Below are 22,652 nucleotides of genomic sequence, written 5' to 3'. Positions count from 1 at the left end.
ATGAAAGATATTGTAGTCATACTTATAATCATAATGAAAGGAACGGAAGACAGCACAATGAAAAAGTGCTCATTTACAGTCAGAGGATTATCTAGTGACTGAGAATTAGGGATGTAAGATATTGGAAAAATATAAATGACATTGCAATTTTCTTTAATCCTGCGATATATACTGCAATGTTAGAAACATAGAGGATAATATACACGCAACATGTAAAAACCAGCACACATTTCTCTTTTTCCCTCTAGAAAAATATGCTCAAAGAGCACAAAAGTACATGGACTCATTAGTATGACGTTTACCTGTATTTAAATGCACCATTAGTATTGAGCAATAGTTCAGCCAGATAATGAGGTTAAAATCATTTCCTTTCATGCCCAGTAATACTGTAGTCATTAACACATTCTTAACACTAATCCTGTTTTTATTCAACCTATTTTACACCTACATTTTAACCTATGCATTAGTTTTTCTATATTTGAGTGCATTAGTTTAAGCAAAACACACTTTTGTGTCCACTTCAAGTTTGTAATGTCGTGACTCTCCCCCCTCTCTCCAAGTGTAATTTGTTGCGACATGCATTTGTTTGTCACATTCTGAAGAGAGATACAGTAAAATGCAAATGTTTAATCGTTTCCTGTGTCCTCATTAATACTTATCATACGTAAAGTGTATAACACTCTGGGCTGCTCCGTGTGTGTGATAAGATTTATCGGAACATTGGTGCTAATCTTATTAGCATGCCCAACCAGGTCCCGCTGAGGGTCACTTATTAATATTACAGTTGATTGACTGCATATCAATAAAGCAACACTGCACATGACAATGTTCAAACGATATATTGTGCAGCCCTACCGAGAATTGTATTGTGTCAGCCGACAGCAGTACTCAAAATACCAATGTTGACACAAGGGTCAGTGAGACGATGCAAAAATCTGATACTCTTCTGATGCATACAGTATATAAAATCTTTAACACGATACGTTTGCTGTGACTCTACAGTACAGAAAATGGATGGACGGATGATACATTGATCCTGCTCAGATCCCATTATCTGCTGGTTATAGTCACACCTGCATTCACAGCTTATCATATAAGTGACGGTACCTTTTTGAATCCGTGCTGCATATTTATCTGTCTGTGCATGGATGCCTTTGTGCATTATACGTGTATTCATACATACCAATGAGCAGCGGTTCTGTGCTATTTTTAGAGCAACTATATTATTAGCTCACCATATGTGTCAGCCGCTGTTCTCAAAATGGCCACAGACCGCATGTAGGAAAGCTAGCCAGAAAAGTCATCGAACAAATGAACCCATAACCACTAAGGGGGCGGGGGGAAAAGAGAGAGAGAGAGAGAGAGTGAGCGGTGAATGGGTAATTTTACTGTCAAATAGGACCAATAAATATATACGTAAATGGGCACAAGACACTCTAATAAGCCCTGAGAGGAAGCGCACACACGTTTGTGCAAACACAGCACAACAACAAGTAGAGCCTGTTCAGCTCAACCGAAGCTCTGAGTCACATTTGCTTGACGAACACGGCTTTAACTGACAGTGCAGGCATCTCACGCAATTGGACAATAACAGGGTTTCCAAAACCTGACGTCGACACCCAAAATGGTACTGCAGGTCAACTTTTAATGGGCTGCCAAATGGGTGACGAGAATTCTGTCGTGTAATCTATATTACTGAGGCTCAAGCAGGCATACAGTACATCTTCTCCACCAGGAATTTTGGTTCTACGATAGGCAGTCAAAAAGTAATGAGCCATTTTTTTGTTCCTGAAATGTTCACGGATTGTAGTTTAAAATACTTGTTTGAAGGTGTATTTGAAGAAACAGTTTTGTTGTATGGCTGTCAGAAGCAGAGAACTGTGATTAAATGTCTTGCTTTAGAAGGGGAGCCCCCACTAAACAGTTTCAAAAGGTTGCAAAATATGTACAGGGAAGCTGCAGCAGGCTACAGCAAAGTCAAAAAGTGGGTGTCCAGGACCAAAGCAAAAGCAAAAAAAAAGAAAAAAAAAAAAGAGTCTGCTTTCTGTGACCATCTTCAGCAGTTAATCCTGGGAATAGTGCACTCATCAGAGAGGAGTCACCCTTGATAACATCACCATCATGTGCATACACATTTTGCAACCTTTTGAAAATGTTTAGTAGCGGGTCCCCTTCCCCGAAAGGAAGAGGACTGCCTTAAACAAAAGTTGTGTTTTTTTTTGTTTGTTTTTTAAACAAACCTTCAAACAAGTATTTAAACTGATAAATTGTGGAATTATTCTGGGAAAAAAAAGTTAATTATTTGTAGGGTAAATTACTGTACATTAGGCTCATCACTTTTTGACTGCCCCTCATCATATATATTACAGCTTCTGTATCATCAATCATTTGTTCTCATTCGTTATGTACAGTGCATGTCAATGTTGTACAAATACTGGATATAGTTTGGTTGGTTTGGGTCCACATTCCTAATTTGGATTTTGGGAAACTCTTGACTATAATACAGCATTTCCACAAATTGTGTCTTGGGGTGGCGATTTATGCACCTGCCATCTGCTGTTGGGGCGGCATCTTTTTTTTTTTTTATGTTATAATTAGGGCCTGACTGATATGGATTTTTTTTTAGGCTGTTGCCAATTCCGATATTTGGCAGACTTAAATTCTGATAATGGATTAATCAGCTGATCAAATGAAAAAATATATAATGAACAAAATAACTTCTCTTTTGGTGCCTTAATGCTTACAACAATAAAGACGTGAATTATAAGCCGGAACATTTGACTGTTTGGCAATAATTTGTCGTTTAATATTTTAGTCACTTGACAACAAAGGGGAAAGAAAATGCTAAAATCAGCAATATTTTGCTGTTTTTTTTATTGAATGTTTGTTTGAATGCCATTATCTTTGTCTTATGTTGTAATGCGTTCAAAAATCAATTTAAAAAATCAGCCGATTTTTGCAGATTTGAAAACTCAGTCGAGTAAATCGGCCAGCCAGTTAATATTATACCTTGTATTGTCTCCAGACTTTCATTCATCTGAGTTGGCGTGCTTCATTGCTGCAGTTTTGGTTAGCAACAGCAGTCAAATAGGTTCACTAGTTAAATTTTAATGTGCTGTATGTGTGTGAACAAGAGTGTCTATGGACTGAGAAATGTACTGTTTTGTTTTGGTGTTTTTTTTTTTTTCCCAGTGTGCAGTGTCTATTAGAGGGACATTTTTTGAGGAAATATGGTGTGTGTGTGTGTTTGTGTGTGTCTCAAGAGAATAACCGCAGACAGTTTCAACATGGGCAGACAAAGACAAGGCCATGTACTCGTTCGTTCCCAGGAATTGTCGTGTTACAGGGGAGACAAACACTCATGTATTCCTCCAGCAGGGCAAGCAAGGGAGCTCGGTGGGCGGCGAAGAGAGAAGAGGGAATTCTCTCTGCCTGCCTACCAAACAAAGCAGCCCCTCACCGCCTGAAGATGGCCACTGCAACGGGCAGCCTATACGTATCTGCATCAGTCATCATCGGCGATTCTCCATTCAATCGCACTCTGAATCCCAACTCACTTGATGAAGCAGCGAGCGCCCTCAAATGTGTATCCTTCCTCCCATCCTGTTGGTAAATCTGTAAAGAGCAAGGAAGGGGAGATAAACAGACGAGCGTTACAGCTGTGCAGGGAGCTGTGATCGCACATACATACCAGCACACACTCGCATGTGATGCAGTGTCTGGGCGATAAAGAGCTCGTTTTGCTCAGTCATTTTCTTTTTTTTTTTCTTTCTGCATAACATCCAGCTGTTCTGCACATCTGCATACTCTCCAGATGAGTGTTTGACTTTGTCATAGCACCTACTCCATGTTACAGCTCGACGCTACAGAAACCACTGTGTCCGATGAAAATATGTTTTCAAACTGGCACTGGTGGTGGGGGGGGGGTGGAATCTGCTACATCAGCGCACGCCTACGTGACGGAACTTTTAAAAAGTGTGTCGCAAAGTGGCCAGGTGGATTGGGAGGAGGTGTGTGGGGAGAGAGAAAAGGAGGAGGCTTGTTGCTTTGCTGCAATGTCTTCACTCTCTGTCCGAGTACTTCTCCGCTGAACCATTTTTTTTTTTTTTTTTTTTTTTTTTAAGCTATAACCGTCACGAACACGTATTTCATAGAGTGGAGCTATAAAAAAAAATAAAGAAAATAAAATACTTGCCTGGAGTTTTTCTGTGCCCTGTTATCACAGCCTCTCCGCTTACGGGCTGCAACCAGGTTGTACTCTTGGCTTCTTCGCTGTTAATGGAAGAAAACGGAGGGAAAAGGGTGAACAGAACGCCGAGGAAAAATGGACGAATGAACAACCAGGAACCGCTATAAATCCACGTATCCACTCGATATTTACTTGATAAAGAATATACGTCCATCCTGGGTGACACCGTAACTCCAAAAAGGGGGAAGACAGGAGAGCCAGTCCGGTTGAGGTTCCGCCGCCATGTCTAGCTGGAAAAAAAAAAAAAAAAAAGCTTCTCGAGCTGGGGTGCGCGCGTCCGCGTCAACCTTAACAACAGGCGAGAACGCGCTTTGGAAGACACACACGCGCACACACACACAGCAGCAAATTATTTCTGCCAAATGTCAGGGGGCGGTCCCGCTTGTATTCACAATTGCATAAGTTGTGCTTGGAGAGTTGACGCCTTTAAATAAATAACGAGAAAAAAAAAAAAAAACTTCCTGGCAAACGTGTGCGCAGTGTATACAAATAAAATCATTAGGTGAGCAAAACCATTTATTCCCCCCCCCAAAAAAAGACATTGTCAAAAACAAAAGGGCAAACAAGGCACGTGGGATAATCAAAAAATATATTTTTTTAAAAGTTCAAAAAACAAGATTCAAAGTAGCAAACAAACGCTGCAATAAACTCATCACAAACAAAAACGTAACACGGTAAACATGACAATGATTCAACACAAGATACTGACAGAAAACGGAATTAAATACAACAACGAGACACGTCCGGACAAAATGCGAGTGGCTCGAGCGAGCTGATTGGTAGAAACAAGGAACTGGGTTAATGAGACCAGGTGGAAATGAAAACCTAATGAGCAAGGCAAGACATGAACACTGAAAAGGGGACACAGTGAAAAACATAATATAAAACAAAATCTAATCGAGGTCAACAAAAACACGGATCGTGACGGCAAAAAATTACATGTGACAAGATTACATCATTTAATTGCAAAATTTATGCAATCCATTACTGGTCATGTGCCATTCTGCAGTTGTCTCAAACGTGACATAGATAACCAAATATAAACTCAGAGTGTCACCTTGTGGTGCAATCTATTTGTATGAGATTTTTTGGGGAAAAAAAGCTAGTCTCATAGTAACACTTTTGATCACATAAAATAACTTCTGAACAGTTCCATCTTTATAATTTTGGAAATTTGTCTGGAACATTCACCTATCTGAATTCTCAAAGGAAGCGATATTTTCTAAATTGTGCACATGGTATCATGTTTTTCACATGCAACAAACACATTATTTATTATGCGTTATTTACATTTCATCGTTTCATCATGCTGCATGTGATCATGCTTGAAAATCCTCAAGTGTTGCTGAATTCAAACAATTCTGCGAGGAAGAGTGGGCCAAAATATCTCCACAGAGATGTGAAAGACTCATTGCCAGTTATAGAAAACGTGGCTATTTGACGTCTAAATCCGTCAATGGCAGTGAATGAGTTCCGTCAAGTGGGGAAATTATGGAAATAAATTTTGAGAAGGGGGCAAATACTTTTTAATGGCACTGTATATGGGTTCACAGTCATAAAACTCAAAGGGAAACCAAAATTACGATGTGGCCCAAAACAGTAGCTCCTTAACACTGGCAAAATTAAGGAGCTAGTTGTGGACTTTTGGAAGACCAGGACCAACACTCAGCCTATTACCATCATGGGTGAGGACACTGAAATGGTGCAGCAGTACCAGCGCTTGGGAGTACACTTGAACAACGGATATGAACGGAATACCAACATGGATGCCGGGTACAAAAGGTGAATGATTAGACTGTATTTACTGAGGATGCTCAGATTCTTCAGATTGTGCAGCAAGATGTTGGAGATCTTCTACCAGTGTGTGGTTGCATGTGCATCTATTTTATTGTCTGCTGCTGGGGGAGCAGCATCGGTACCGGGAAAGCAAAAATGCATCAATAAACTCATTAAGAGGGCTGATGACACAATGGGACTGAAGATGGAGACGCATTCTGCGAACAGAAGGAGCAGAGTTTTGTTCTTTCTTGTTGCACAGTCCAAATGTTGTGTGAAGTTGGTCGTAGATGAGAGAAACGTGATTGATACACTAAAGCGTCTTTGATTCCCTTTTAAAGCACTATATTATTAAGCATTATTATTATTATGAAGTCTCCTCTGACCACTGAGGCGTACGGACATAGTAAGACAGAACGCTTAAGTCAGGAGTGTGATGCAAGGGCCACTTCGACATTATTCAACGTGCTAAAACTAATGCATTAAGTAATTATAGATCATAGTTATTTTTAGAAACTGCTACATTGCAGCTTTGAAGGAGGCAAATAGTTTAGGGATTTTGTTTTATGATTTTGGGGTGACCCTTGCCCTGAACAGATCTCCGTATTCAAAACCAAAACAAGAGAAATCTGTAATGAGCAATGACAATCTTTAAAGAAGTGAGAAGTGTTTACTTAAAGATTATAATTATTCAATAATGTGAAATGGTCACAAATCAGAGGATCATAATTATTCAATGATGTGATATGGTTACAAATTAGACCTTGACACACGGCAGAAAGTGGAGGAAAACATTTTGCTTCTGATACTGAATTATTTATTCAAAAGGCATTACAAAGAGAAATTGCATTGCTATTTTAGTTGTAAATAGTATTGCAGGCTGTGTCAAATTTATTTATTGTATATGCCGCGGATCACTAAAAATGGATGGAGGCGCAAATGGCCCCCAGGCCGTAGTTTGGACACGGCTGACTTAGAGTTTCTTGTTTGTTTTATTGCTTAAACACAATTTTGAAAGCAGAGCTCATTTTGTCAAAACAGTACGTAATGTGTTCATGTGAAATGTGATTAGTGACTGAGAATGTGTTAAAGGTTTTGCAAAAAAAAAAAAAAGAGGAGATGAATTTTGCAAATTGAGTTTAAATACCTCAACACTGTTTAAGGTTTGGCCAAAAGAGAGTTTGATTTGTAAAATAAGTTTAGGGCACTAAGAACGTGGTTCGGAGAATGACGTTTAGGGTTTTAGTAATTGTGGAAAAACTTTAAGATTACAACAGTGTTGTGCTGTTGTTTGAAAAAAGTAGCAACTTCAGGGGATTCAAGTGGTAATACTATATTACAAAATAAAAGTCGTAATCTAAAAAAATATATAAAGTTTAAATTGTGGGACCACACTGAAAATCTCATGAAAATAGTAATGTTATTAAAAAATAAAAAAAAAGTTTGTTCTGGTACTAGAAAAAAGTTCTACAAAGTACTAATTTGAAAGCTCAAAAATTAAAAAACAGTTCTAAGGCTACAAGGATAAATTATTATAAAAAAATTAAAATATTCATTATAAGAATGAAATGTTATGAGAATAAAAAGCTAGTACTGCACTAAGAAAAAAAAGTATACACACTGTATATGTCATGTTTTTCTGTAAATTTACAAGTATAAAATGTTACAATAAAATGCGGATAACGTGACAATACTACAAGAAGAAATAAGTAATCTTATGATGATAAAGTCATAATTTTCCAACATTTGAGCCACCGACCAATGGAATTATGGAATACATTTTTTTATGGCAGTTAACGAGCTCAAGTTTTTCCTTTCTGTTCATTTTCCAGCCGTTGTGAATGGAGCAGAAGGTTAACCAAAACCGAATTTGTCGATCGCTGTTGAGCTCGCAAGTATATCACAAACCAGGTGAAAGTAGTCATTAAAGTCACAATTTTGCCCAAAAGGTTGTAGGACCAAAACTGAAATATAACCGGAAAATTAAGATTTTAATTTGTTATATTTAAAACATAAACTCATGTTTGTTTGAGAAAATAACGTGATTTTATCACGCAAGTAAAGTTGCAATGTTATGAAATAAAATTCGGAATGTAATGACAAAGGCCTACAGTAAATCTAGAGACCTACCGGATATTCATCAGTTAACGTAATATCAGTAATTTTCCTCCAATATTTGTTAAGCACAGAAATAGAAGTTCAAAAGCCCAACAAAAGTGGTGGTTTCAGTTTTCCTGTGTATTCTTAAGGACAAACAAAAAAACTGCTCATACTGTTGCTAGTGGACTCATGTAATGTGTACAAAAGTGTAACTTTATTTTAAATTTTTATTGTTTTACTCTATATTTCCTGTATTTGTATTATTATTTGTTTTTTTTAACATGTCATATATTGTAGCCCACCTCATTGAGTCCAGGTTGAAGCATAATTCAAACCGGTAGCAGACCCAACTAATCCTCAATCCGCTCGTTCAGCCCTAATGCAATCTAATGACAGCGCTAATTCTCAGTAATGAGAGGTTCATTTCGAAAGACCTGTTTGACAGGGGACGGTGGATTTTAGTGTTTCCTTTCCTTGTGTATTGATACCTGATCAGAGCACAATCAAGCCACCGGAAAACATTATGTAATAGCACGCATTATACGTTGTAGTTTCCAAAATGATGCATTACACAGTAACTAGTACCTATCATTTAAATGTTATTTGTTATATTCCAATAGTACTGGACTCACCGTTTGTCTGGCACTTATGATTTTTTTTTTTTTTTAAAAACTAGGTAAATTGTGACTTGGCATCCTGAAAGGCTTAAATGTTTACTGCATTTCATTTTACATCAAATCATCATTAACACATTTTCCCACATGCAGTTGAGACGATTCAAGTGTGTTTTTGGGTAAATGTTGGATGGTTTTCTTTGTAAGATAGGGATTCTGTCTTGCTACCCTACCCCATAGGCCAGACATACAGTGTGAAAAGCATGGGAGATTGTTGTCACACGTATTAATCAGCCAGTACATGCCAGAAATTCCTGCAGCTCCTTTAATATTGCTGTTTTTCTCTCATCTTTCCATCATCTCCATATACTGACCGAAGCGTAACAGGTGAACCCAACCGTTTTGACGGTTAATATACTTGATGTCTGCTCATGTTGTTTCTTCAAAAAAAATTGAATCACACACAAGATTCTTAAGAATGAAGTCATTTTGCTTGGGAATAAACGCAGTGGAAACAATAGAGCTGGCTTGGGCCGTACAATGGAAGTAAGTATATATACACACACAACTAAATTAGTCACAAACAACAATATAATTATGGTGGAGATACATTTATTTAGAAAGACTCAATTTGTAGTTCATCACACCAGCGCCATATGCAGAATTTCGGGGCTCTGCTCCCCTTGCTAAAACGCAAAACATCCACTGGAAAGAAAGGGAACGGTGTAATAGTGTGCATACACATGCGCTAATGAGGCTGGACAAAGCACACAGACGTCGTTAACTCTATCCCCAAGGTCTGGAATTACTTAAAAAGTGGACACGCTCACAGGCACACCCTACCCTTCCCCCCCTACTCGCCCACCCTGGGGTCAAATAGTAAGAGGAAGATTTCCTCACATCGTGAAGTCTAGGCCAAACACTAGGAATGTTACACACGTGTGGATTGTTGCACCTTTTACCACTGCTTTGCGCGCACATTCTCTCATGCACATTTACTGTAGAAAAAAAAAATAGGTGTAGAGTGAATCATTAGTATAAATTAAACTACTTCCGAATAAATACATAACAAACAAGTAAGATTTAGATGTGAAGATGTCGTTTGTAAAGCGTGTGTGAGATTGTGAGTACTGTATATTGTTTGTGTGGGAGTATGAATTGTCAGTGCATGGATTTACACACAGCATGTGAGGGAATAAAGATTGAAATGCTAAATGGTGATTAAGGAATCAAATTATATTTTAAAAAAAGGAACATAATAATAAAATGGCATCAGGATGAATAGAAGAGTGTAAAAAAAGTAGTTTTAAAGTGGTAAATTGACGTTAAAGATACATTATTTAATCTTGTTGTTGGAGGATTACAAAACATTTTAGCACAGCATTCCTCTAATGAGTCAGTGGAGGTTAAGTATTATAGTTTCTATATTGGTTTCGGTCTTATCAGTCCAATAGAAGTGTTGCTGTTAGTCTTGGTAAGCATCAATTGTCCAGTGCACCTCTTGGAAAATGGAGTCCCCCAGGGTTCTGTTCTTGGGTCTATCCTCTTCTTCCTGTGCCTGCTACCCTTAGGGGCTATCATTAAAAAGTATGGCATCTCATTTCACTTTTATGCAGACAATACCCAAATCTACCTGCCCCTTAAACTAAATGTCTGTAATTGTGTAATACCCTTGCTGGCTTCCCTGAAGGACATTAAAGGTTGGATGGCTCTGAACCTTTGAGATTTTAATGCAAGTACAACCGAAGTCATAGTGTTTGGTCTCAGTGGTCCCGCTACTGCCCCTCCTGATTTGGGTTCCCTTGCCCCCAATCTCAAGCAAGCTGTTACTAATCTGGGGGTAAAAACTGACTGTGATTTTAAAACGGATCAACAGATAAATTCTGTCATAAAGTCCTTTTTTTTTTTTTTTTTTCTCCAATTGATAATTTTATCTAAGGTTAAGCCTTTCCTTTAATGATTTTGAGAGGGTTATTAATGCTTTTGTCTCCACCAGACTTGATTATTGTCATACCCTCTATTTTGGTGTCAGCCAGGCTTTCCTCGCTGGCTTACAATTAGTCCAGACCGCTGCTGCTCGACATTTAACCGGAGCATGCAGGCGAAAGCACATCTTACCTACGCCGGCGTCACTCCACTGGCTCACAATACCTTTTAAAATTCATTTGAAAATTGTATTTATAACCCCATCTCCCACGGCAGGCTGACCAAAAATTGTTTGTGTGGGGGAGACAGGCCTCAGGAGTCAAGCTATGAGCCATGTGGATACCCACCTCCTACTATGGTTGCCATGTTCCCAACTAACAACTATTGTCCTTAATGCTCGTGTGTGGTGAGGTGACGTTAAAATTGGAGAGACTGGTGGGGGCAAGGCGAGACGGCTACGGGGCACTGGTGTTCCGCATCCTGTCCTCCCCCACCCTGACCAACTAGCTCCCCCAAGAATATGCAAATGTACACTTGAGATATTGCTTCAGTATTTCCACATAATGGAGAGAGAGAGCACGTTTAAACCTATACATTATATAATTGCAAAAAATGCACAAATACATGCACTTGAGAACATTCTCGAGTGCTGATAAGAAACATGCACTGGTAAATGGTACATTCTCCTCAAACGTGTGAGTAGGACTGAAAACTTATGAATAAGGCCCTTTGTTTCTTGTACTCCTCGTGATGAGAGTAAATTATTTTGTGTTCGTCTAGAATTAAAGAACCCGAACCATTCTGCACTTAGTGATTTTAATGAACAAAAGGAAACTTTATTTGTCCTCCTGAGTGGAAAGACACTTTACGGTTAATACGTGGGACTCATTGATATATGGGAAATATGACACACTTTTGTCTATGCTAAAATATGTACATGTGATGTATTATGATACGATATACTATCAAACAACTCACGAGGGACTGAGCGTGACATTCATGCTTTTTGAAATAAAAGAATTGAACCTAACATGTTGATCATTTCTCCAGTCTCTCCTCAATAACTACTATCCAAGCAAAAGAGATCATCTTGGTAAACAACATTATGCAACAGGCTGAAAGTCTTCCCAAACCCACTGGGTTCTAATTATCCAAGTTAAGTTCACATGCATTATAATGGTGCAACAAGGCTGGTCAAGGGTTTGAAAGAGACGGCCCTACAGTAATCACGTAACCTATTTTACATCCTAAAACCCAACAACCCCGCTCAGTTTAAGCGCACACGTTCAAACTAAAAGAACAAAGACCTCTACCAAGGTCAGTGCAGTTTCATGAAGGTAGACAGCAGGTGGTGAAATTTTGATTATATAAGGTGTACCATTGGCGCTTGTGCAGTAGAGAAATTGAAAAGGAGGCAGCACAGGCTGTGGAGAATTGAAATGAGGTTGGAGATTGAGCAAGAGCCTACATATTGGATCAGGAATCTGGCAACCTGGAATATGGAATACAGCTGGGTGGGGTGGGGGGCGGGGGGGGGATCAGTCTTTCAGAGATGGGATCGAGTCACACATGCAAGCCTCAAGCTGTAACCTTCAAGTCTCAAGCAAGTCCCAAGTCACTTTGCCTTGGACAAGTCAAGTCAAGTCACGTCACCTTATTAATGCAGTCTCAACTGCAATATCTGGTCTTCCGAAAGAGACGACCAAATAAGGTCAAATAATTGCATTATTTGTCAATAGATGATGTACTCCAATCAATGCTGATTCACAACATGGCTTCAATAATCATCATGTCATGTAACTTGTTTTCACACTCCAAACAACTTCACCTTGTTTTATTTCAGACAAAAGACAACAGCAGCTGTCCCCGTCAGCCCCGAAGCTCTGGCCCTAGCACTGGATCCATGTCAGCTTGGGTTTGGATCCATTTGGGCATGGGACTTTTTATTTGCACTCTTGAGCATGAACTGTGCCGTTTCTTGGGTCTGTGTCACTCAAACATACCAACAAGACAGATTAGCACCCCAGCAGGGCTACCATGGTAATCCATGGTGTCTGTACAAAAGCTGCTCTGTGTGTGTGCTCAGCATCGAGAGAGATCTGTGATTAAGACTGGCATACTGCAGGATGAGATAACTCCTGCCAGCTGGTGACTTCGGCCCGCAGCATACCGCTCGATGCAGACGAACACCGCTAAACTGTTTTGCAATGTGCAGTGTTCTCCCACTGGTATTCATGTTATTATTCCAACTGCCGGCAACTCCTTTTGTGTGATTCGAAATTTGAATCACACGTGAATGGCATCGCAACGTCGCCGATGTAACGGCCAATCAAAAATGCAACGTCGTACTACATGCGCTTTCACAACAAACACAAACAAATTTCCAAGATCACAACCCGTACCAATACAGTATATACAGTTCATATATTGTTTTGCAATAATACTATATCATTAATTAATCTCGATTAATTGCATTTTAATCGTATAAACAATATTTCTCCTAAAAAGCAACATGGTTTAATTTAAATGTATTTTAGTGGACGACTGAAATTTATACCATAGTAGCACTCCATCAGTACCTTGTTTTTTTCCCACCCTGCTCCATCAATGTTTTCCTCTTGTTCCAGTAGGCAATTTATCACCAGAGTGTCCCCGACACGGACCTTGTTGACCCGGGCAACGACCGAGCCGGTGTGATTCTATCATTATATATACAGGATCGCTTATCCAAGGTATTGGCGTATACTGTGAAGGGTCTTGCACATCCGCGACCCTAATGAAGATAAGCAGTATAGAAAATAGAGAGATGGATGGAAAAAGCAGAGTGCAGCCCTAGTCCCACCTAACTTTGCAGCTAGTGTCAATATTGTAGTATATTAGATGTCAGAGAAGTGGAGCAGGGGGTGCTGAGTATGCAGATAAATTTCCTTGCAGTTGTAACGTTATTCTCTTGATAATAAAGTAAAAACAATAATCTGCTTTTACCAGAAACAAAGAGAAGTGTAAATGTGTAGATTTATGATAAAGAATCAATTCAGTTCTCTATCTCAAATAAAATGAGTCAAGAGTCTGAACCACAGTGTGTACATGGTATATTCATGTAACAGTTGCAGTCACGCCTAAAAGGTTTTCACATGGCCAGCATTTCTTGAAGGTCAGACTTGTGGGAAATTGTGATGGGGAACTGGTTTTAGAGTTTTGCCTTTGAACATAGCACCATGCTGTGGTTGAAAAGCACACTGAGAGCATGACAGTCATCCAAATGTATGCAAACGTGCACCGGGCTGGAGCTCAATATACAGCTGACTAGACGTTCCTGATTGATGATGAGGAAAATAAACTCCCTTTTCAAGGCACTGCCTGGGGGAATTGTGCTCTAGCAGAAGTTTGCCTGTGTGTCAACTTCTGCAATTGGACCACAAGATAATAGAGACTGAATCAACAATTCCTCTGCTGATTGCAGCCAAGTACTTCACTCCAACTTCATCAAGATTACTCAACATTATGGTTAAAAACTACACGAAAAAAAACTATCTGACAATTCAATGTCTGGATCATGTTAATATTTACATCCGCCTGTGGCAAAGGTACGATGTCTTTCTTGTATTTGACCACTCACATTCACACTGATGGACAGTCTTCAAATTAATCTAACATACCAAGAGAAATCCCACAGAAACATCGGATGAACAGGAAGACCAGAGTTGAGATTCGAACCACAAACTATGAGGCAGATGCTGTCCTTTTGTTTTTAAATCAGTGCCACTTACAGATTTCTTAACCTCCCCTTCAATTGGAGGTTTTATACATTCTTTAAAGCAGTGGTCCTCAATAGGGGGCCACCGGGCCACGTCCAGCCCGCTGGCCACCTATTAGATTCCACCCCAAAAAATTCTTGAATAAGCAGGGATAAACTGCCAAGACACGGTGGTCCCCGCCCTCCCAAAAAAATCAAAAAAATCAAAAGGACATTTTTTTTTTTTTTAAATGGAAACAAATAGGAAAATGAACAAATAAATAAATCAACAAACAGGTGAAACCGCGGTTGCAGAACCGCGAGTATTATGTGGGATGGCCACTGGCAGAGGTGACCAAAAAAAAAAAAAAAAAAAAAAAAACCCAAAAAATGTCTTCCTTTCGTTAGTTAAGTCAACACGTGTACACCAGGACTTGTTTCCATGCCAACAATACACAGACACCCTGTGTAAAAGGCCCCAAAGTCATGAACTGGTTGGGAAAATAGGTTCATCTCGATAAATTACTGTATGTGTTTATTACTTTTGTCTTCAATTACAGATTGCATTCGGCTTTGTGCGCCAGTGACAAAGTAAGTAGTGATGCACATGTATACTTTTGTGTCTTGTTAGCATTAGCCATTATGTGTTGCACCAGAAAATCCCAATTTACTCTCCACTCACAAGGGTACATAGCACAACTTGCTGTAAAACGACATGTCCGTGTTTCCTGAGGCTGATGGCTAAGGCCAAACAATTATAATCAACCTGTGCGTCGAAGCTGAACCGAGCCAAATGATGTCTGAGAGAGATCAAGAGAGGCGAAAAGTAAATGGCAGCCTCCCAGTGCGTGGTACAGTAGCTCTGTGCAAAAGGATTACAGCCAGTAGAGCGAAATCCATTTAAAGGGGGAATTAGATTGCATAAACTGCCCACTGAACAAATTCTTCTCACTGTACGTTGACAACACAACAGTAGAAGAGGATGAAAAAAACTAGGGATGCACCAATATATACAATACCAGTACAAAGTGTCAGGACTGTACTTGTTTTGTTATGGTTCCTTCGATCGCTCTGTCGTTACTTGGATTAATTGCAACTGCACTCTTCTTGTTTGTTAAAGCCATTACACTGTTCATCCAAAAGACTTCTTCAAATTCCCAATTTTATGTGTGGAGTCTCCTTATATACTGTGCAGTGAACAAGTATTTGGCATCTTTTCAAATGTATTGATATTTTTTCGGCATAGTTTGCCCACTTTCATGTTTAGCATCGTCAAACAAATGTATATATCAGACAAAGATAAGGTCAAATAAAAGGATAAATAAAAGGAAAAAAAACATTCAAAGCTACCTGGGTCTGTGTGAACTAGTAACTGCCCCCTAACTCTAATAACTGGTTGGGCCATCCTCAGCAGGAACAACTGAAATCAAGCATTTTCTATCACTGGCAATGATTCTTTAACATCTCTTTGGAGGTATTTTGAGCCACTCTTCCTTGCAGAATTGTTTTAATTCAGCAAGCATGGACGGTCTTTTTAAGGTTATGCCACAGCATTTCAGTCGGATTCAAGTCCGGACTTTGACTAGGCCACTCCAAAACCTTTGTCTTAAACATTAAATTGGGGGACACTATGCAAAAAAAGTGCGAGGTGTTAAGAGGGCCACAAACTTTTGGGGGAGTGATGTCGAGACATCGTGCCTTGTTTTACAGGTTACATTTAAATGAAAAGTGTGGCAAGACTGTTAAAAAAACAGCAGTTGAATTAAAATTTCAGTAATGACAAGTTGTGACTCCAAACAGTGTGACTGACTGAAGCCATGCTCGAGAAATGTTTTGTGTTTTTGAACCGTTTTTGAACCGCATTTGCTAGCACTTTTGTTGCAAACTATGGCAGGAAACAATAATTACAAATGCCCTTTGATGCTCTCACACAGGGTCAACAATTTATAGCTTGAAAATGCGACACAGATACACCCTTGAATTGGATGATTAACCTTGTTTTAAGAATCAAACTGTGATAAGCGGCTCATTTTAGACCATCCTCGTTTGTCATAGTCATGTGTCAATTCTGAGATGAAAAAGCAACAGGTCTCAGAAACAAATCAGTCAATTTTATGGAATTACATCGTTAGTTGCCGTTGGTTCAATAAGGTGATTGAAAGAACGCAGCAGCTGTTTCCATCCTCCCTCTATCCTAACCACCTGTTATGAATTACAATTTGTTTTAGCTCACGGTGGGTACGCTATATTCAATTAACTAACGAAGTTTACTTTACCGTAGGTGTGCAGGTGTGTAACATATGCCAGATGTACTTTGCAATAAACCCATTGAATTTTAGTTTCTTGCGACGTGAGTCTGCAGTACCGGTCCGTGTGGAAATATAATCACCGCAAAAAAATATTCATGATTGTTTCAAAATAGATTTAGGGAGCTATTTCTTTTTAATACAGTATACACTCTCCTGCTAAATTGATATGCCTTTGTAGAGATGAGTTTCCAAATATTGAGATAAAAAAATGTGTCGGAAAATCAACAGTAAAGATACTTCTCAATCAGAGTGCTTTGGATTTTTTTTTTTTTTTTTTACACATATTGAACCAGGAAACTTAGAACTTACCATACAGCAAGTCAGGGAAGTTGATTGCAATTTTTTTTTCTCTCAATAGACTACATAAAATAACAGTCAAGTACTGCATATGAGAGCCATATGCCCCGTCAAAGCTAAATGTTGCACAACTCCGCAATGATGCAACCCACACCGCGGGTCAAATTGTCATCTTCATCTGTCTGCTGCATCATCATGGTTGGTTGACCAGAGGCATCAACACGTAGCTAGCGGAGGTCCAAAATCAACCTGCTGAGGAACCAGCTGTCTTTCTTGCTCCTGGCAGTCTTTTGAGATTTATTCATTAAACAGCTGAACTACTTTACCTATAAGCACTCAAACGGTTAACTAATCAGACTCCATGATAGTAAAAATAAACCGTTTTTTTAAAACTACGTTATACTGTATAAAGGGTATTTGCAATATTTGATTCTGTCACAGGTCTTATATTACAAGATTCTTTGCTGACCCTGGCTCATTATTTGTTGCATCTTGTAGTGTAACAAAGTAAGTTATGTGGAACAAGATGTTTTTAATGAGGAAAACAAGATCATTTAACCTAAGTGTCAGTTCATTATACCTATTTTTATAGAATCTTTTCTTTGTTATGCAAATTGTCATCCTTTCCACCGGGATTAACTTTCCAGGATAATGAGCCCAAAACAACAGACTGAAAAAGAAAGTCAGCTTGCCTGCAGCTGCCATTCGCCTTCTCCACTAAGATGAGAACACAAAGTTATCTTGCACACAAAAACTCACCCTTTTCTGCTGAAGAAATAGCTCAGAATATATCTTTCCCACCAGCGACAGCGTCTATAGTCTGCACATACTGAATGAATAATGTGGTTATGTAAAATTCCCTTCATTGCAAAAAGCGCAAAGAACTTTATTTCTAGTTATTTTTCAAGATTTGTCCCCTTTTCACTGACAACAAAAAATACATTTCACTTTAGATTAATCTTAATATACATATCAAAATAATGCCAGAAACAGTTTTGTGACAGCATGGTTTGCATTTTCTCCCAGTTTATGAGTGGGCTTTCTTTGGGTACACTTCAGCTTTCTCCCACATTCAAAAAAATGTGCCACTGAAGGCAGTGGTGAGATAGATAGAGGACAAAGATCTGAGAGAGGGGGAGGGTATGGCAAAGTGAAGGAGGTCAGCAAGATATGGCAGGGCGAGGTGATTGATGGCATTGAAGGTACAGATCAGTATTTTATATTGGATGCGGTATTGGAGAGGGAGCCAGTGGAGTTGTTGCAGGGCTTGAGTAAAGGGGGTCCTTGTGATAATACAGGCGGCAGCGTTTTGGAGAAGCTGTAGCTTTTATAGTGACTTGTGGGGGAGCTCAAACAGGAGAGAGTTGCAATAATGCAGGCGTGAAGTGATGAAGCTAGGAACAAGGACAGCAGCAGTGCGGGGGGTGAGGGATGGACAGATGCGATTGATGTTTCCGAAGTGAAAGTATGCAGCTCGGGTGATGTTATGTGTGCTTGGAAGGAATGATCAAGGGTAATGGAACAACAAGTTTGGCTAGCATGGACTTGGTACCTATGAGCAGGATTTCAGTTTTATCACTGTTGAGTTGTAGAAAGTTGGTTGAGAACTAGTGCATTACTTCAGAGAAGCAGTCAATAAGGGAGGAAGGAGGAAGAGTGGTGGTGGATTGGGTGGAGAGGTAGAGCTGGATATCATCTGCGTACCAGTAAGTTAAATTCACAGAAAATATTGTCAATAGGTAGGATTTAGATGATAAAGAGAAGGGGGCCCAAGAGAGAGCCCTGGGGGACACCAGAAGAAACGGAGGATGGATGGGATTTTAATTATTTAATTTTAACAAACTGGGGGCGGCCGGACAGGTAAGAACTGAACCACTGGTGTGGTGGAGTCTATTAAAGAGCATGGTTTGGGAAATGGTATCAAACGCTGCAGTCAGATCAAGGAAGATGAAGATGGTGAGGAGACCAGAGCCAACTGCCTGGAGGAGTTCGTTGGTGATCTTGATAACTGCTGTGTCGGTGAGAAGGAGGGGGGAGAAGCCGGACTAGAATTGATCATACATGCAGAGCTTATTGGAAGTGTGGTGGGAGTTGGTCTTAAGAGAAACCAAGAAAAGCTCTTGATAACACATCCTTAACAATGCCACATTCACAACATACTTATTTGTACGTTAGCTATTTGCGAGCTGAGATGGGCAGGAGCAGGTATGTTTGCACTGGCGCCGCCTGAGAAAGAACAATATTTAATCAAAGGAATCCATCCAGAGAATAATCTATTGCAAAGTGAAATCTATACTTCAAGAGCTTTAGATGAAATGTTAGTTTTTCAAGGGGATGACTAACTGGAAGAAGATGATGAAAACCAGGTGTTAATGAACAGCTGTTCAAAAACACGTAACCTCCTTTGAATGAAAATAAAGAAGTGAGTGCTATTTTGCGGGAGCTAGTCACAGCAGGGGTGGGGCAAGCATAATGAATGCAGATCCTCAGCATCGAGAAATGAATACGCTTCTGGGTTTTCTTTTTAGCTCACATGCCTCCTGCTCATCTCTGCTTTTCGCTCAGTCTATGAAATCATCTCAATGGGAGTGGAAGGAAGTAAGAGGAGGGTTGCAGTCTGATTTGACATGAGTAGCGCAGGAGAGGAAGTAGCACATGGAAAATGGAAAGCAAATACTGTACATGTCATCATTACACGTGGAAACAGTGACTGGTCAGAATGTCGTCCTCATTTCATATATACTTTGATTAGTCTACTTGCGAAGGCTGTCAATACCAGCCACGGATACTTAAGACAAAAAAAAATAATCTGACATACAGTCCTACTTGGCAATAGTTGGCACTACACTGCGACCTTTGACACATCGGTGAATTAGTATGTGGGTCAGAAAGAAAGATCTTTGTTCACAATTATCTGTCATTGTGTGAATTGAAATTTTATATATCAAAAGTACTAGTCGTACTGGTATCGGTGAGTACTTAGGAGCGAATACTTGTACCGGTATCAGTCCGAAAACAAGTGGTATTGAACATCCTTACGATGAACCCATACAAATGTATGATCCCCAAATATTATTGCATAGTTACAACAAATTAACAGATAACTAGTTTTGAAATCAGCAAAAAATATGTTATACATTTTCAGTAATACTTTTTTCAATTTATTTTAAAGCGGGATTGGTTAAAAAAATAAAATGCTTGCAATATCTCAATCTGCAATTTTGGTATTTTAACGATTTGCTTTCGCAGGCCACATGAAATGATGCGGCGGACCGGATCTGCGCCCTGGGCCATGAGTTTGACAACTGTGGTCTACAACCTACATCAGGGTTACCCCGGGGACGTATTTGACTTGAATATCATGTTGTTTCATATTATATCCTGTTTCCCTATGTCCCCTGTTCATGTCGTTCGCTCATTTATTTTGATTATTGAAGAGTTGGGAGGAAAGAAACTAAGCCACCTGCGAGGATGAATGGAAGCCTTTTGAAAGTTATTTCAAAGTAGAGGTATAAAATAAATCCAGATTCTAGCCGAGGACTCCAGAGTCATGACCCCATCAAACGAAATGTAGCCAATCAAAAAGTGACCTGACTGAGGAACAAGGAAGCGGGAGTAAATCAAAACAAACATGTTCTACCTGAACATGTTCAAACACAAAGTCTGGTCGAGCTCAGAAGTTGAGGACCAGCTTGTGGACTGCGCGAAGCCCGAGAGTGCTTGTGTAAGATCGCTGCAAAAAAAGGAAAAGTCTTTCCAGGACTTAAAAAATAGTCTCAAGACCACCATCATTCCCTCCTCTCATGCGTCCTCTTGCATTTGGCGTCTTGTGTTCCCATGTTGTTGCTATATTTCTTCTTCGTTTTTCGATGATTACGTTTGACCATGTGCGATTTCTGTCTTTGATGACAGGACTCTAGATTTAGATCTAGATAGTTTTTATTGTTGTTGTTGCGGTACTTCAGTATTTCTAATCCAAAATGCATTGAGTTATTTTCAGGTTAGAATGATCATAACATAAAATGCAAACATCCAGCTTAAGAACGTGACTCAAAAGATTCATACTCAGTGATCCTTGAGGACAGGGAGGCAGAAGATCATTTATTTACAGAGAGTGTAAGATACTATCTGCATGATTTTTATTTATATATTATTGATACCGCAACATGGTGTATGTATATATGAATAACGCAAAGAGTGCCTAGCATCTGGCTTCTTCTTCTCCTGTTAAAACTTACATTTCCCCCTCCAGCCACCATCCTTTTGAAATGTATATCACTCTCCCCCCCACTGTCGACGGACTAGCTTATTTCATACGATTCATGCGGCACAACGGTTGTGGGCGTCTTCCCTATTCAAAATGACAGCGATGTGAAGAATCAATTTGGAGTGATGAAAGCTCGCTCCCTTGAGACGCGCATGGCCAGAGGTCAGTCTGTGAAAAGAGCGAGGGAGTGAAGCTGCATGTGAGCTACAGGGTTTAAAATCCATTGGACAGCAGGCGGCTAAAACCTTCCAGGCCAATGAAATCCAACTGGGTAGACTGTGCCTGTGCATGACTTAGTTATTGCTTATCATGTGTAAAATACAGTCTGTTATGTGACTTTGGTCCAGCTTTGATTTGGTCATCTTTCAAAACATTTCCCACTGAGCTCACTTTCAATTGGTACACTTTGTACCAGAGCCCAAACTGCCCCCCCCGATTATAAAAACCTTTATTAACTGTACTGGCAGAGTTCAAAGTAACATTTTCGGAACAGTCTATGATTAATTAAAAACAGTCTTTTAAACACTCTCAAGAAGAAATGGGGAGGAGTAATTAACACAGCATCACTGATGCACCTCACGGGGGCATTTTTTTTTTTTTAGCTTTAACATTAACTCTTTCGAGGTGGGAGTAACTCACATATGTTTAAGTCACAAGTCTTCTTAACCTTCAAGTGTCAAGCATGTCCCAATACTGTGTCAAAAAAAAAATAAAAAATCAAGTCCTCCACTAAATCTCATTTTAGGTTGCAAGTCATAGAATTTTGCTCAGTTGTAACATATCGTGGAATGAAGTTATGGGAACTGCTGCTGTGGTCTGCTAATCAGGATGCACGAACCCTGATGACCTTTTTAACCACCTCAGCAACCTCAACTCCAAAGCTAGGAGAGCTCATCGCAGAGTCCTCAGACACTGCTTCCTCACAGGAAGGTGTGTACTTCCATTCTCATCGTATAACCGTAACCTACCAGAAATTAAAAGAAAAGGTGAAAACATAATATGCTTGCATAATAATAATGTACTGTAAAAGGAACTGAGACAACAGTATTGATTTTTTTCTTTTTTGCCAAATCGTTAGCAGTTTGGTTCAAGTTCATCTGGAAAATTTATAGTGAATTCCTTAAACATGCGCCAATTAGTACACATCATCGAGGCCGACTATATTCTTCGGTCAGCATTTGCGCAAAATAATTTGTGTTTAAGTTGCATTTAAATATAAATGTGTTTGTTGTGTTGAAATAAGAAGTCCATTGTAATGGTCTCTGGAGGTAGGAGATAACGACACATTCATAGGGAGACAAAGCCAATAAAAGCCGCTGATGGCATGCAGGGTCAGTGCAGTGAGAAATTTACTTCACTATGTGGGAAGCGTCAGAAC

At 39.5% G+C, this 22,652-nt stretch overlaps 1 protein-coding gene across 11 annotated transcripts in view; it reads right to left on the bottom strand.

The window, feature by feature from the left end:
- LOC133471677 (pleckstrin homology domain-containing family A member 5-like) overlaps positions 1 to 4,536 on the bottom strand; it is a 91,953-nt gene extending 87,417 nt beyond the window's left edge. For 10 of the 11 annotated variants that reach the window (XR_009786305.1, XM_061761449.1, XM_061761454.1 and 7 more), the window contains exons 1-3: positions 4,382 to 4,536; positions 4,196 to 4,272; positions 3,558 to 3,615 (exon numbers count right to left, since the gene is read on the bottom strand). Coding sequence is in view for 9 of the 11 variants with exons in the window: in XM_061761449.1 (XP_061617433.1) it covers positions 3,558 to 3,615; positions 4,196 to 4,272; positions 4,382 to 4,473 (227 nt within the window). In the remaining 2 variants the exon portion in view is untranslated. Of the gene's footprint in view, positions 1 to 3,557; positions 3,616 to 4,195; positions 4,273 to 4,381 lie in introns of those variants that run through there. The other variant, XM_061761458.1, reaches the window with a different exon arrangement.
- Between the last annotated feature and the right edge of the window lie 18,116 nt (positions 4,537 to 22,652).

The sequence above is a fragment of the Phyllopteryx taeniolatus genome, chromosome 22, assembly GCF_024500385.1.
Source record: "Phyllopteryx taeniolatus isolate TA_2022b chromosome 22, UOR_Ptae_1.2, whole genome shotgun sequence".
NCBI lineage: Eukaryota > Metazoa > Chordata > Actinopteri > Syngnathiformes > Syngnathidae > Phyllopteryx > Phyllopteryx taeniolatus.
Note: the sequence above shows the minus strand (reverse complement) of the source record. Positions and strands in the feature narration are given on the sequence as shown.